Raw genomic sequence first — 13,951 nt, 5'->3', positions numbered from 1 at the left:
TTTTTGTTTTTAATTCATAAAATGTTCAAATCAAAGTCTGTCACGAGTCATTTAGGGCACATGACAAACATGTGGAAGAAAACGATCTGGTCAGATGGGAGAAAAATTGGACTTTTGACCTTTATTCTCTAAGTAAATGCAAAAGACTGTTAAAGAAATAGTTGTTTTTTAGTTGCTAAACAGAGCCTTGCTACTGTTTAGCAAGGCTCCCTATAAACGGAGCAACTTTAGAGCAAACGTTTATGTTCATCAGATTTAGAGAACAGATAATTGGACAAATGAAGACAAAAGAAGGAACAAAACAGAGCTGTAGCTTTTCTAACACCAGTTTAAATGTGATATGGCAAAAGCAGAAGTGTTATTGGAAAGGGGAAAAGAGGAAATCTGCTTTTCGTCCCTGGCATTGCTAAAAGGAAACCTATTTTAAAGCTTCAACTGTCTCCCATTTTTAGCACGAGGTCTTATTTTGTCCTTTAAATTGAGAAAATGTAATAAATGTCCAAACTGACCGAGTCTTTTTCTGTTAAACATGATTACTGTAATGAGCAAAAATAATTGTGGTCATAACTTTTTAGATGATCAAGCATTACTTTCCCACACAAACACATCAGAAAAGGAACTGACTTATACAGTCATATGGCTTTGTCTGGAAACGGGTCGGTCAAATAAAATAACACGAAAACCGTCGTCAAGGAAATCGCAACCGTTTCTACAGTTCAAGTCTTTTTCAAAGTGCAGACCCAGAAAGAATGAGAAGTCAGACTGCTCCCTGTCTGCAATGCAGAAAAGTGTGGACACAATTAGAGAATTGGAAAAATGGAAACGTTAGGTGGGCTTTTAACAGCAAATGTGGGGTTTTCCAACAATCTAAATACTGTCTTTAAACGTATATGCTGCAGTAACTGATCAGTGAAAAACAGATCTAATTAACAGATCCTCACATTTTTCCTGCTAATTGTGAGTTTATTGTAAATTTTCTCCAAAAAATGGAAAGAAATATAGGATCTTTTATCCTATATTTTTGTCGCATTTACAGACGTGAGTCTGAGGTTATGAGTTATGTCAGTGTCTGCTTATACTCAGCTGTTCAAATCCTTTAAAGTGTTTGTGTCTGTTATGTTTTCTTCTTCTGTATGTAGACTTTGGAAGGGGTTTAATGAGGAACAAAATTGCAAAATTTCTTGAAAATATTCAGAAAGTAGCAAGAGAAAAAAAAAAAGAGAAAACACCAATATGGTTGCAAAATTCTGGCGAGATTGATTAATAAATAAATCAAGTTCTGAATGGGGGTCTCAGAGTAAAGCGGGCTAAATATGTGTATACGACACAAACACTTCGATTTTTAATGGTAAGAAAAGAAAACGTTATAAAAGCACGTCTTTTTTATTCTACTGGATTTACAAGCTCTTCTTTTCTAAGAGGGAAATTTAATTTTAGATAATGTTTACAAATGAGGCAAGAATATGAGCAGCTTGACCAAAAATCATGGGACTTGAGTGAATCATGATCATAAGAATTATCTGAGCTCACGATGTGAGCAGAAGGAAGACCAATTTAATTAAGCCAATTTATTCACGCAATTCCAATTCGCTCAGTTTTAAGCTCGGCGTAAGCGCTTTCCCGGTGCTACTCGCTTCGTGCCTCACACCCCACCTTGCGTTTCAGGCACATTTCTCAGCAGGTGGTCTCTGTGCAGCCGCCGGGCGGTGGAGCAGTACACCGAGACGAGCGCGTCGCATCGAGGCCGCAGCAAGCAGCCGAGGATCCGCTCCTCCCGCAGAGGGCCGCCTCGGGCCGACCACAGCGCCTCGCACAGCGCCTCCAGCTGCGGCGCGCCTCGGTCCGAGCTCCACGGCATGAGAGCCAGGACGGAGTAGATCTCCTCCACCCACTGCTCCACCCTCTCCGGGCTCCGCTCGGGGCTCCCCAGCTTCCTCATCAGGTGCTGGATGAATTTGTGCTGCAGGGGCCGGCCTTCGCTGCTCGACTGATCCTGCAGGAGACGGGAGGAAAATTATTAATTAGACATGTATGTTACACCGTTGAACACGGTGGTGGAAGAATGGCTAGTTTGGGAGTGCTCACCTGCAGCAACACCTTTTGATCACTGACGTATTCTGAAAATATCTAAAGTCTTGATAAGGTACTCACCCCCTTTAGAATTTTTATGCTGAACTCACACGCTTCACTGTATTTCATTGTGATTTTAAGTGATAAAACAAAACGTACCATACATAGAATAACAATAAAGTGCAAGAACAAACTGCTGGCAACATTTTTTGCATATATAAATAAAAGACAAAAATTAATCAGAAAAGGATCCATGGAAACCCACAGTCGATGTTTTGCAAAATCAGTTTTTGTTGCAGCCACAGCTGAAGGTTTCTTAACTTTTCTGACTTTGACTGGGCCACTGCTACAAAAGAATATGGCTGAAAGCAAAGCAGCTATGTACCCTTTCATTATAATTACATTATAATGTAATTTATAATTATGTTACAGTAATTATAAATTACTGTAATGCTGACAAATATGCGCACTGTCCTAATTAAATAAATGAAATATGCTTCAGTCTAAAGAATTTCACTGTAGCTCTAGCAGGAAGTCTAGTCTTGTCCTAATCAGATGCAAACTTCCCGCCACGATCTTAAATCTTTTGCAGCCTCTTTCTCATCTAACCCAACTTCCTTCCTTCACAGGTGATGGTTTCCCCTCCTTGTGACAAACTTTAAACTGGATTTCTTGAGGTTTTCCTTCAATAAGTTATTTCTCCCTGCCACTGTTTCATAAAGGCCAAGCATTAAAAAGAACTGAGCTTTGGCTCTCTCTTGGCGCCGTTAACCCACGTTAACACTGTGCGGTGATAAACCCTTTGAGTCAAACTCTCTCACTGTGAAACAGTCGTGAGAAGATCTCACGTCAGGATCTTAAATCTATCGTCTGTGGTTGTTCACTTAGGGTGTTTTCACATCCGACAGTCCGGTAGACTCGGTTGTATTTGCGACTGCGTAAAACAACCCAAAATAGTTGGAAAAACCTGTTCACCTCCTCGTCTGTGGGGGCACTGCACCAAGAACCACAGAAGGAAACAACACAAAAACCTCAGAAGAAGACATGAGCGCAACTTTCTTCCTCGCAAAATACAAACAAAATGGAGCGGTGTCAGGCTTTAGTGGTTGTAGGATTCTTCTTTTGTCATTGGTAAAAGACCACGAGTCATTTCTCCCGCTGGCGCTAGATGCGCATGTTTGTTTTGGTTGCATTTACCCAGAATGCCCTGCGCTATAGTCTGCATCCATATATGCATTCGAATCGCAACAGGGTTCACTTCAACCGAACTGAGACCTGGGTTTTTAGGAGGACCAGGGTCCGCTTTTTTTGTTCAACGTCAATGCACACACTGATTAACTTTATGTAGTAACTAGCTGACGATGTCAGTGTTTTATATTTAAAGGTATCAGATTGAAAAGGGGGCTTAATCCAAATGTATACAACATCCCTCCCAACTTCATTTGTAAAGGATTTTCAATTTACAATCAGGAGAAACTATCTATTGGTTTAATTCAACAAAGTTACATAAAATAAAAAATGTGCGATTTATACTCCGAGGGGTGTGAATACTCTCTGTTAGGCATGGAAAGGACAGTTGAAAAGTGACATTTATGAAGCACATGCTTTAGTTTGAGTGAAAACTGTGTTTAACAATCAGCTTCAAATTCCCCAGATTCTATTTCTGTACTCTAACCTCCACTTATCAAAAGCAAAATATTGGATTTATCCCGAGGTTTAGACTCTATCTACTCACCTGCAAAATCCTGTGTTACAAATGTTATGCAGATCAACTAATCTACTGACTGACTGCAAATACAAACCCTAAACTTTGACTTCACCTGTACGAAATGGGCCAAAGTCTGGGCAAGTCTCGGTTTCTTCTTCTCCAGTAGAGTCTGAAGGCAAGACTCGACAGCAGCAAGGGACGCCTGCTCCTCCGACTGGGATGCCAAAAAAGCCTGATGCAATTCCTGCCAAAAACCAAACCACAGGTGAGCGTTTATTTTTATTGTTAGATCCATGTCTCCTTTTTTTTTTACTTTGCACATTTACAGCCAGGATGTAAGAAGAAAACCTTGAGATCAGCCTCCGGTATGCCCTCTGACCCCAGTTCCTCCAGGAAGAGCAGAAACTCCAGCTCGCGTTTGACGTGAGGAGGAACCTGGAGAAGGAAGCCGCAAAGCTGAGACCCGGTTTTTACGTTGCAAGGTTGATATTAAAACTAACGGTGTCGACGAAAAGGACAAGAAGCAGTCCGGGATTGGGGTTAAGAAGAAAGGCAGACGTTAAATGTTTAGGGGTTTCGCAGGTTTACCTGATCTTGAGTCCATCTCTCCAAGACCTGCAGCCAGAACCAGGCCAGTTTGTGCGGACTGCCAGCAGAACCCCATCTACAAAATTTCCAGAATTCAGCAAGAATAAACGAGATACATATACATATACTGCTGAAACCAGATATCATCAAGCACTGCATAAGAAGAAAACGGGGTTTCTTTAAAGTCGGGCATTAAATTAGACAAACCTTTTCTTGTGTTAGGCCAGTTAGGATTAAGAAATATCTCCATTTGCTAAATGGAAGATAAGAGAGAATTTAGATTTTTTTAAAATTGTATATGTTCTGTTCTTCACACACACACCTTTGTAGTTCTACCCTTAGACTTTCAAGAAAGCTGAGATGTTTGTTCACACATGGACTTTGTTGTCCTTGACACCAAATTGTAGCTAATTTGGTGCTCAGCAGTCACAGTCCGTTCAGAAGACCCATGTGTGTCCAAACTTTAACCTCCTGACTGAGCCTGTCACAATAAGCAATTAATCAGTTAAATATTATGGTAAATTAAAATGAGCTAGATCAGCGTTTCCCAATTCCGGTCCTCAGGCCTCCCTGCCCTGCATGTTTTAGGTGTTTCCCTTCTGCTACACACCTGGATTGAATATATGGGTGATCAACAGGTTTCTGCAGCACTTGATGGTCATGCAATCATTTGAATCAGCTGCTCTGGAATAGAGGCACATCTAAAACATGCAGAGCAGGGAGGCCTGAGGACCGGAATTGGGAAACGCTGAGCTAGATAATTTCACTTCTGATGATTAATATTTTTTGAAGGGCAATTTTGTTTACAGAGACTTCATGATCCATTTTATTCACGGTTTCAGTTGTGTGCGTGTTTTTTTATTTCCGTTTTATTTAAAATATTTAAGAATATTTATAAATATATTATAAACCAACAATATTATCGTTTATCGCAACAACTACTGGGACGATTTATCGTCCAGCAAAATCTGTTATTGTGACAGGCTTATTCCTGGCTTTCCTCAAGCTGACTTCTGATTGGTGAAGAGTCCCTGGTCAATTTTGCATGACGCTGCAATCACTGAAGTAACAACAATGTTAGAGAACTGAAAAAAGCCATAAAAATAATTTTTAAAAAATAAAAAAATCTCACTCTATTCTGGTGTTTAACAAAGACACTAACAATTCTGGTGATCCCAACTGACCTAAAACACAAAGTTTAATCTGAATTACTGAACAAATAAAAAAAACATGTCTTTTTATGCGGAGTCTGTAAAACATTTGGACTGAATGCTGTTTTAATCCTCCAGGCGACTCACTTCAAACTGTAAGGGTGGCAGATGATAGCTCTGATTATCTTTCGCACTTTTTCAGAGGGTTCCGCCTGAGAGCTGAGCAGCTGGGGAACACAGGCGCTCGCCAGCTGCCACTCTCCGTGCTGCAGGCACCTCTTGAAGTGCTCAAAGAGGTCGCGAAGCGAGGCCTCGGCCTCGCGGCCAAAGGGATACGCGGCGGCCTCCGCCGTGACGGGCCTCGGCTCGGACATCACAGCCGGGGAGTCACGCCGAGCAGCACCTTTGACCTTTCGACACCTGACGCAGAAACAGAGTTTATGCAAAAGGAAATTTTTTAAAAACTGTTTTTCCACATTATCCATGGTGTCATACACAAATAAGTCTATGATGCTGAAGGTTTTTCTCATAAAACATCTATAACTTGTGGGGGGTTTTGCTGAATGTAAACAGTGCCTTGAAAAAAAAAATCTCAATAAAAGTTTTCACTTTTTCTTCTTTTTTTTTTTACACATTATGCAACCACAATTTTTATGCAACAGACCAACACAGAGTAGTGCGTAATAGTAAAATGGAAATACAAAGATTTATTGATTTCAGCAAGAATTTCTTTTGTTTACAGTGAAACATCTGAAAATGCCTGCATGTGTATTTTCGCTGGAGAGTGTCTGTTAACATCCAGATTTCCACCTGCATTTATGGCTTGACTATTCTGAGTTATTAATATGCTTTGATGCACATGCAGCATTTCGCACATCGCCCATGAATTTCTATTCGGGTGTCCTATGACTCACCTAATTTGTGAGTCGAAACAGCTCATCAAGAGCAAGATGCACTGGAGTTTGTTGCAGCGAGACAAAATGTTAAAAAGTTGAAGTGGATAAATGAATATTTTTGAAAGTCACACTGGTCAAAAATATAAAGAAAGCAGTCTGAATATTTGAAATCAGGTTTTGTTTAGATCATTTGTTTATTTTGCAATACTTTAGATCTATTTTAGATTTACAGTAAGACTATTTCTGACGTTCTGTAGTGCCCTCTCTCTCAAGGAAAAATGTAAAGTCTGAGACTAGTGACAACAATCCGGTTTAGTGTGATTTAACTTATTTACAGTTGTGTTCAATTTGTACAGAAGTTGGGGGAAAGTTATTTCAGCAACACCGTTTTAAATTTGTACTTTTAGAAACGTGTTTAAACGTGACACACACAAAAAAAATCCCCCTTATGATCTCCAAAATCTGCACCCAACAGAGGTGAGATTTTTATCAATGCAAACAAACCACAGCGTGACCGTAAAAAAAGACCCGAAATGAAACTCGACTGGTTAAAAAACGAAACTTTGCTTTCTCAATTACATTTTCAAAGGCTGACTTGTCTCGTAATGGCCATTCGGCTTCCATTTGATTTGACAGCTAACCCTCAAGTCTGCCTAACATTAGCTCCTCATGTCTTAAGTTGAACCTTACTTCCGTAAAAGTCAGTCGGAGAAGCTCGGTCTTCACATATAACATGTAACATATTTAGAAATTTTCCAGTAAGACAAAAACGCAACAACTTACTCATTTCTCTGACGGAACCCCAGTTAGTTTAACCTACGAAGCAAAGCTTTTCTCAACATGTTATGCTAGCCGCATAACGGAGGTCATGTGACAAACATCAGCTGATTCTCCGCCGCTGGTTGGTCAAAGGTGAAGAGGAGGAGGGCGTTGATGTTGCCTTCAGGTGTATCCGGAAAATACAGTTACTTTGACGCTTCCGTTTTGTAATGAATATTTATTTTAAATATTTGTTTGAATAAGTTATACTTATATGAGCTAAACGTAATAATAATAATAAATATTTATAATAATAATTATTATCATTATTATTATTACCTTACAAATGATCATTAATTCTAATTTGCAATAATATTAACAAATTAATAATACATTAATTTCTTTACTAATTTATTACTTGAATCTGTATTTTGTTAATTATTATAGTTAATAATAATAATAATAATAATAATAATAATAATAATAATAATAATAATAATAATAATTTATATTATTATTTCTATTTCTATTTTTGGAATTTTAACCACACAATTCTTGTGTCTGTCTTACAAATGTTTTATGTGAGAAACTTTGATTTACAGTACTACAAATAACATATGTTACTGCCCATGAAACGATTCATGGAAATTAGTTTAATGTAAACTTTACTGTGTAATGTATGTAGAACCCACAGTGGTTTTGCCCACCAAGGCGAACGTGCCCCTCACAATATGGAGGACGCCCTGTGACGTATCTCCTCAATCTGGGCAACGAGGCGTCCACTCTTGTGTCTGTCTTCCAGCATCACCTCCCAAATAGGAGCCGGTCTCCATGGCAACAGGCAGGATTTGCCAGCTGGGAGGCAGAGTCAATCGGTCCTCAGTTGGTATCACCGCCCCAGCTTCCACACCGCATCACGCCCCGAGTGGAATGGATGACCAGGACAAGAAAGACAATGTATGTAACATCCTTTGTGCTTGTATTGAAAGGCACGTTTCGCCTCGTTATTATTATCATTATCCAAAAATATCTAACTGGTTTGGACAGCCTCTGCGGCTGAGTTACTGATTGTTTCCCATCTGGATCTAAGAAGCTATTGTTCCCGCCGGTGCAACTGATCGCAGATCAGCTGGCCGTACACTTTGTCTGCATGTAGGCCTCTTACATCTGCTTCAGCTGAGGACTCTGCGTGACGGTGCGGGCCTCATCCCGCGTCAGCCTCATCGGTACGTGTCTCTTTTGTGTTGCAGGGGCAGTACGTCGGCGAGATTAAAGGTGGGATGCGGCCTTCAATGAAACTGGTTGTCATGGGAATCATTGATAAAAAGCCCAAGAGGTCAGTGCGCACAGCTGTCGTCTTAAAACTGCATAATAAAAGTCTCGTTTTACTAAACTGTCAGTAGCTTTACCGGCTGCTGCCCCCTGAACTCTTAATTGTATCCTTGTTTACAGGAAAAGCAACATTTTTAGTGCATGACTGCATGCCAACCATCCAGCTAACCCCTGTTTTGGAAAATGTCTGCGTGATGCCTTATTAGGGTTAGTCTGTGAGTGAGTGCGTGGGAGAAACGCATTTCCCATAAACTCTTAATCACTGTGGGCATTTTTTTTCTTAATTTATTTATTTTGGTTGTTACCTCTGTTTGAATTTTTTTAAAATAAATAAATAGTACTACTACTACTACTAATAATAATAATAATAAAAGCAGTAAAGACAAAATTTTACAGTGTGCATCCTCTCATCTTTATCAAATTCATATTCTCTGAGGTTTACGTAAATGATAAATGTTTTGATTTGATTTTTTTTTTTTTAAATAAATGTGATGATAAAATGTTAATGCAACATTAAAAATCTGTTTTAACATAACCTGTAAATGCTGTAGACCAAACAAGTGACTTTTTACCCTTTGAGATGTTCTCTATAAAAACAGCCAGTGACTCATTACTGTGACATAAATTCACATAATTGTGATTATTTAGTTACCATCGTCAGAATATTTCTCTCTTAACATTGGCTAAAATCAGTGGCACTCATCGAGATTATTTCTGACAATTCAGGAAAAGCTGTATTATTACAATTCTACAAAAGGCCAGCAGGTGTCACTGTTCCGTTGGTAACTCTCAGAAAAATAAAGAAAGATGGACATGGAATTTATAGTCTTGTTTTTAACCATTGAGCCGTGAATCCTGCACCACACTCATGTGCCCCTAATGTGTGGGTGTGTGTGTGCGTGGGCGCGTGTGTGTGTGTGTGTGTGGCTGACTCAGCATCGAGGTGACCGTGTCCTGCAAGCCTCAGGAGGAAGAGGCAGAGGCGGACGTGGGTCTGCAGCTGAAGGTCAGCTTCATGGATAAGGCTGTCCAGCGTAACGCCCGTTTGGCTGGGAAGTGGGGTCCGTGTGAAAACACACTCTCTTTCTTCCCCTTTGCACCCGGAGAAGCCTTTAAGGTATTTTATTTTTTTAGCTCTGTACTCAGGAGTTTTTTTTGTTGTAGATATTTTATCATTTCTCTTTTTCGTTTTAGAGAAATGATCAAATCCACAGCCTTGATTTTGCACATTCAGCGTTTAAACCTGCCGTATAAGCTGCCATGCCAACAAGTCACCGTCATCGCTTCCCCTTTGCTATATTTACGGAGCTTCGCAGAGGCTCCTGTAGTTTCCCCACATCTAGCCACAGAATCCCAAACTTTATTGGGGTTTTTCTGTGCCAGACAAAAACAAAATACAGTAGTTGCAAATAAATATTTGCATTCAGCCCCTTTTAGGCGGAGACCACTAAATACTAGAAAATCTTTGGTTAGACTCAGAAACTCCTGCACACAAACGTGTCAAAACAAGCTGAGCTTAAGTAATTCCACCAACAACAAGCAGGAAGAAATTTCAGCCAGCGTTCTAACTTTCTGCAAAAATGTCGACTTGGCAGAGCGTAATATAAATGCATGCCACACTTTTCAGATTTCTCTCTTTTTTTTTCTGTTTTGGAAAACATTTGAAAAAGTACACGCCCTTTCTCTTCCGCTTCACAAATGTAATCTATTTAAATATTAAATCAACGTGATACTATTGATTGATTGACTGGCTTGTTGCTGCAAACTGTGAGAAACTACATCAGAAGATATGACTATAAATTTATACTATTACAATGTAATTTTATAAAATAAAAGTTTTGCAAAAAACAAGTTGTTTTTTTTTTGTTTTTTTTACAAAAATCACTTTTGGCAAAAAATGATTTAAGTCTTTATTTTAAGAAGGCGATGACATATTATGATATTCTTGACTATAACCTTTAAATAGGTAAAAAAAAAATAATAATTATGCAATATTTTTAAAAGAACATTTTATACAAATTTCAGTTTAATAATATATTATTGTAATATTTTGCCACCTGCCTAAAATAAAAGCATTTTTTTTAGTGTTTAGATTACATGTCTCAAACTCGGGGCGCAGGGGCCAAATCTGGTCCGCCATATGTTTTTATGTTTGGACCGATGGTGTGTAGGTTAAAAACTTTCACTTAAAGCAGCAAATTCAGCATTTTCTTTTTATTAATTTAACTTTGACTACGTTAGCCAAATCCGTACATTTGCGAGTCGCGACTGACTCCTTCGCTGAAATAACAGCTTGTCCATTGAATTGCCAGATGGAGATCGTCTGTGAACACCAGCAGTTTCGCATCTTGGTGGACGGCCAGCCTCTGTGTGGCTTCAACCACCGGGTCTCCAAGCTCGCCTCCCTCACCGCCTTAAGAGTCTTCGGGGACCTACAGCTCACCAAGGTTGCCTAGCGCCGGCCTCTGGCTGACAGGAAGCTGAACTGAGGGTTCCCCCACGCCGCCAGGGGGGACGGTACACACACCGCCATTAGATTAGAACTCCTTTTTTTCCAGTCGCCGTCATCGGGATGCTTCGCCGTTTTAGTTCGCCGACAAAGTTGCACCAGCCTCGTAATCCTATGTTGAGACAAAGTGCCTTCGCTAAGATTACCTGACTGGAGACTTGAAGATGCCGACTGAACGTAGCCACAGTCGTCTTGTGTCTTAAATCGAATGAGGAATGTGCTTTTGAGTTGTTGTGAATTGGAACGCGATCCAAGGTCTACTCTTTGGGCGAGAAATGTTCGCGCCTTTGAAGCCACAGAAAAAGCAAGTTAAGAACTCTGGATTAGATTTTATCCCTTCAGAAAAGAAGGTTTCAGAAACCTGTCTTAGACGTTTCTGGAATTAACCTTTGAAAGCTTTTCATTTCCTAGAGTTTTTTTTTTTTTAAGTTGAAGACATAGTGAAGATTGTTAGTGCGTGCCCTGAAAGACACAGCACTGTATTTGGATTTGTCTCAGTTTACATTGGATTCATTTTGTCCCACACAGTTGCATTCAAAATGGCGGCACGTTTTGAAACATCATCTGAGCTTAAAATTGCTTTCAAATCCATACAACTGTGGAAGAACTGTAGTTTTTCTAGAATCAGACTTTTTTTAAGCAATTAATTTATATAATTGAATTTTTACTCTGTGCAATTATATATACTGTATATACATATATGGTTTTTTTTTACTTTTAATTTGCCAGCAAAAATTTCACCTGGAGAAATTTGCTGGCTTAATTTTTAAGAGAGGCTCCTGCTGTCCCTTCACCAGTTTAATTTTCTCCTCAGTCTGGTGCCGATTGCTCCGGCCGTGGTCACCAGAGGGTCACCACATTTTTTGCAGGTGAAATTTTAGCTGGCAAATTTGAAATTAAAAAACAAAATGTATACACATAATTGCTCAGGATACAATGTCATTGTTATAAATTCAACATCTTAAAATAGTCTTATTCTAATGAGACTATCTCTTCCATATACGTGTATCGGGAATGCTGCGCTTTCGATTCCAAAACCAAAATGGGTCAAATTTGCTATGAATCTAAAATTTCTAAAAAAGAAAAAGAAAAATAGAAAATCTTGACAGTACAAAATTGTGAAGCGTGACCAACACGGACTGAACGGCTTTGTTCACTTCCTCTGCTGCCATTGAAGAACTACAACCCTACACAGGCACGCTGCAAATGGAGAAATTCAATTGGAGAAATCAAGCTCAATGGGCGAAATCCCCGACAGAGCTGGGAGGGAGATGAGAATCTAGTGTAGAAATGACCAGGCTAGCATACCGTTGAACCACAGCTTCTGAGAACTGGTTCAAATCTGCGTTGCACTGAGTGGGAAATGTTTTATTTTGCCTCACAAACAACATGTTTAATGTCAATCCATAATGTCACTCTTGATTTTCTGTTATTCAAGATGCTGCTCGCTAACTAGCTTGTTTTCTTTAATTGCCTTGTTGTAAAACATTTTTCCTCTTCCCAACTTTTTCATCAAAGTGCACTGTTGTTATGAATAAGGTCTTAAATGACCCATTTTATTCTGATTGTCATAGATGAACGGACTGTAACCACTCGGTCCTTAAATAAGAGCAAAAAGTTGTTTTTTAACAGAATGGACTGAGCTCCACGCTTCTGTTGTTTTCCACTAACACAGAATTAGCAACATGAATGTTTTCACTGTTTATGCTTTTCTAACATTTCTTTTGTTTTTCATCTAGAGCGAAATTTCCCACCATTCACCTCGATTGATCTAGTTAGTGACGTTGGTCTGCTGCTGTCTTGAGCACAACTGAATACTGAGACTCGCACGCAAATCAGCTTCGACATTGAAAAAGCGTTCACGAATTGTTCAAAGGTTGTTTTTTTTGTTGTTGTTCTTTTGGCACCTTTCACTGGAATGTTTCATATTTTCAGTCACCGTAATAAAAATCAAATCTGTTTGTTACGTGTTTGTTCCGCTGTACTTTGCACGTAGGCATGTCGTTTGGATTTGACATCAAATCCGAGATATGACTCAGGTGTTGCGCCACTTTTGATCTAGAGCTGCTGCGTTTGAGTCACTCAGACAAAAGCCGGACCCAGCTTGCCGAGTGGGCGTGTCTGTCCGTGACACCTGGAAGCGCCTCAGGACATAAGTTTAGCGATAACAACACATACTTGCTGATACTTTTCTTGTCCCTGCTTGTACATTTTTTGCTGACGGAGAAACATTTTGTCCGGGGAAAACAACCTCGAGAAGAGGAAGACTCGAGGAATTTCCCCCAAGTTCAACTACAAGACTTAAAAAAAAAAAAAGGTGTTCCGGCAGGAAGCAGAGTCGTCGAGGTTAAGGCGTCGATTTATGCGATTAATGTAAAAAGTCTCAGCATGTTAAAATGATGTAATGCGGATTAACGGCTTTACCTATTTTGACCCGAACGCCTCTCGTCCGCGGAGGGTTACTCGGTTCAAAGCGGCGCTACACAGGCTTGCGCTGTGGTCAACAATGCAGTGTTGGAAATGTGAGCAAAAAGAGCCGTGCGTGATTAATCGTGATTAATCACGCAGTTAATCACTGCGTGATTAATCAGATTGAATCTTTTAATCGATTGGCAGCACTACATAAAACACAAAGGAATTGAATGGCTGTTTAATGATCATACAAGAAAATACATGGCAAAAAAAACAAAAAAAACAATATAAAATCTTGTCTCCTAGTTCAAGTGGCCAAGAAAATGTTTAAACTTGAGTTTAATTCTGTATTTAAGCTAACAGATAAAAAAAAAAAAAAGAATAACTATAAGAGGCCTACAAGAGTTTTGTTCAATGAATTGCAAGGAGAAATGTTAGTCAGAGATATTAATTCTTTAAACCGTAATGAGATTATGAAAGGTATTCAAATATGACAGATTTTTTTTTTTTTATCAGTTTTGTTTTT

General features: G+C 39.4%; 2 protein-coding genes across 3 annotated transcripts in view; one reads left to right on the top strand and one right to left on the bottom strand.

Moving 5' to 3' along the window:
- zfyve26 (zinc finger, FYVE domain containing 26) overlaps positions 1-7,307 on the bottom strand; it is a 38,461-nt gene extending 31,154 nt beyond the window's left edge. Inside the window, exons 1-6 of the mRNA XM_032546365.1 lie at positions 7,197-7,307; positions 5,665-5,937; positions 4,367-4,442; positions 4,127-4,213; positions 3,891-4,022; positions 1,654-1,993 (exon numbers count right to left, since the gene is read on the bottom strand). Of these exons, the coding sequence (XP_032402256.1) occupies positions 1,654-1,993; positions 3,891-4,022; positions 4,127-4,213; positions 4,367-4,442; positions 5,665-5,891 (862 nt within the window). The 5' untranslated portion in view covers positions 5,892-5,937; positions 7,197-7,307. The remainder of the gene's footprint in view (positions 1-1,653; positions 1,994-3,890; positions 4,023-4,126; positions 4,214-4,366; positions 4,443-5,664; positions 5,938-7,196) is intronic.
- Positions 7,308-7,975: 668 nt separating this feature from the next.
- LOC116709070 (galectin-related protein B) lies at positions 7,976-12,979 on the top strand. 2 transcript variants are annotated; one of them, XM_032547354.1, is made up of 4 exons: positions 7,976-8,129; positions 8,423-8,508; positions 9,441-9,621; positions 10,817-12,979. In XM_032547354.1, exons 1-4 carry the CDS (start codon positions 8,004-8,006, stop codon positions 10,958-10,960), a joined length of 537 nt encoding a protein of 178 aa, XP_032403245.1. In that variant the 5' UTR covers positions 7,976-8,003; the 3' UTR covers positions 10,961-12,979. The 2 variants fall into 2 exon arrangements, with proteins under 2 accessions (XP_032403245.1, XP_032403246.1); XM_032547355.1 differs by lacking the exon at positions 10,817-12,979 and adding an exon at positions 9,699-10,385.
- Positions 12,980-13,951: the final 972 nt, after the last annotated feature.

This window comes from Xiphophorus hellerii, chromosome 19, assembly GCF_003331165.1.
Source record: "Xiphophorus hellerii strain 12219 chromosome 19, Xiphophorus_hellerii-4.1, whole genome shotgun sequence".
NCBI classification, from domain to species: domain Eukaryota; kingdom Metazoa; phylum Chordata; class Actinopteri; order Cyprinodontiformes; family Poeciliidae; genus Xiphophorus; species Xiphophorus hellerii.
The sequence above is the reverse complement of the archived record's forward strand: the minus strand, read 5'-3'. Positions and strand labels throughout refer to the sequence as shown.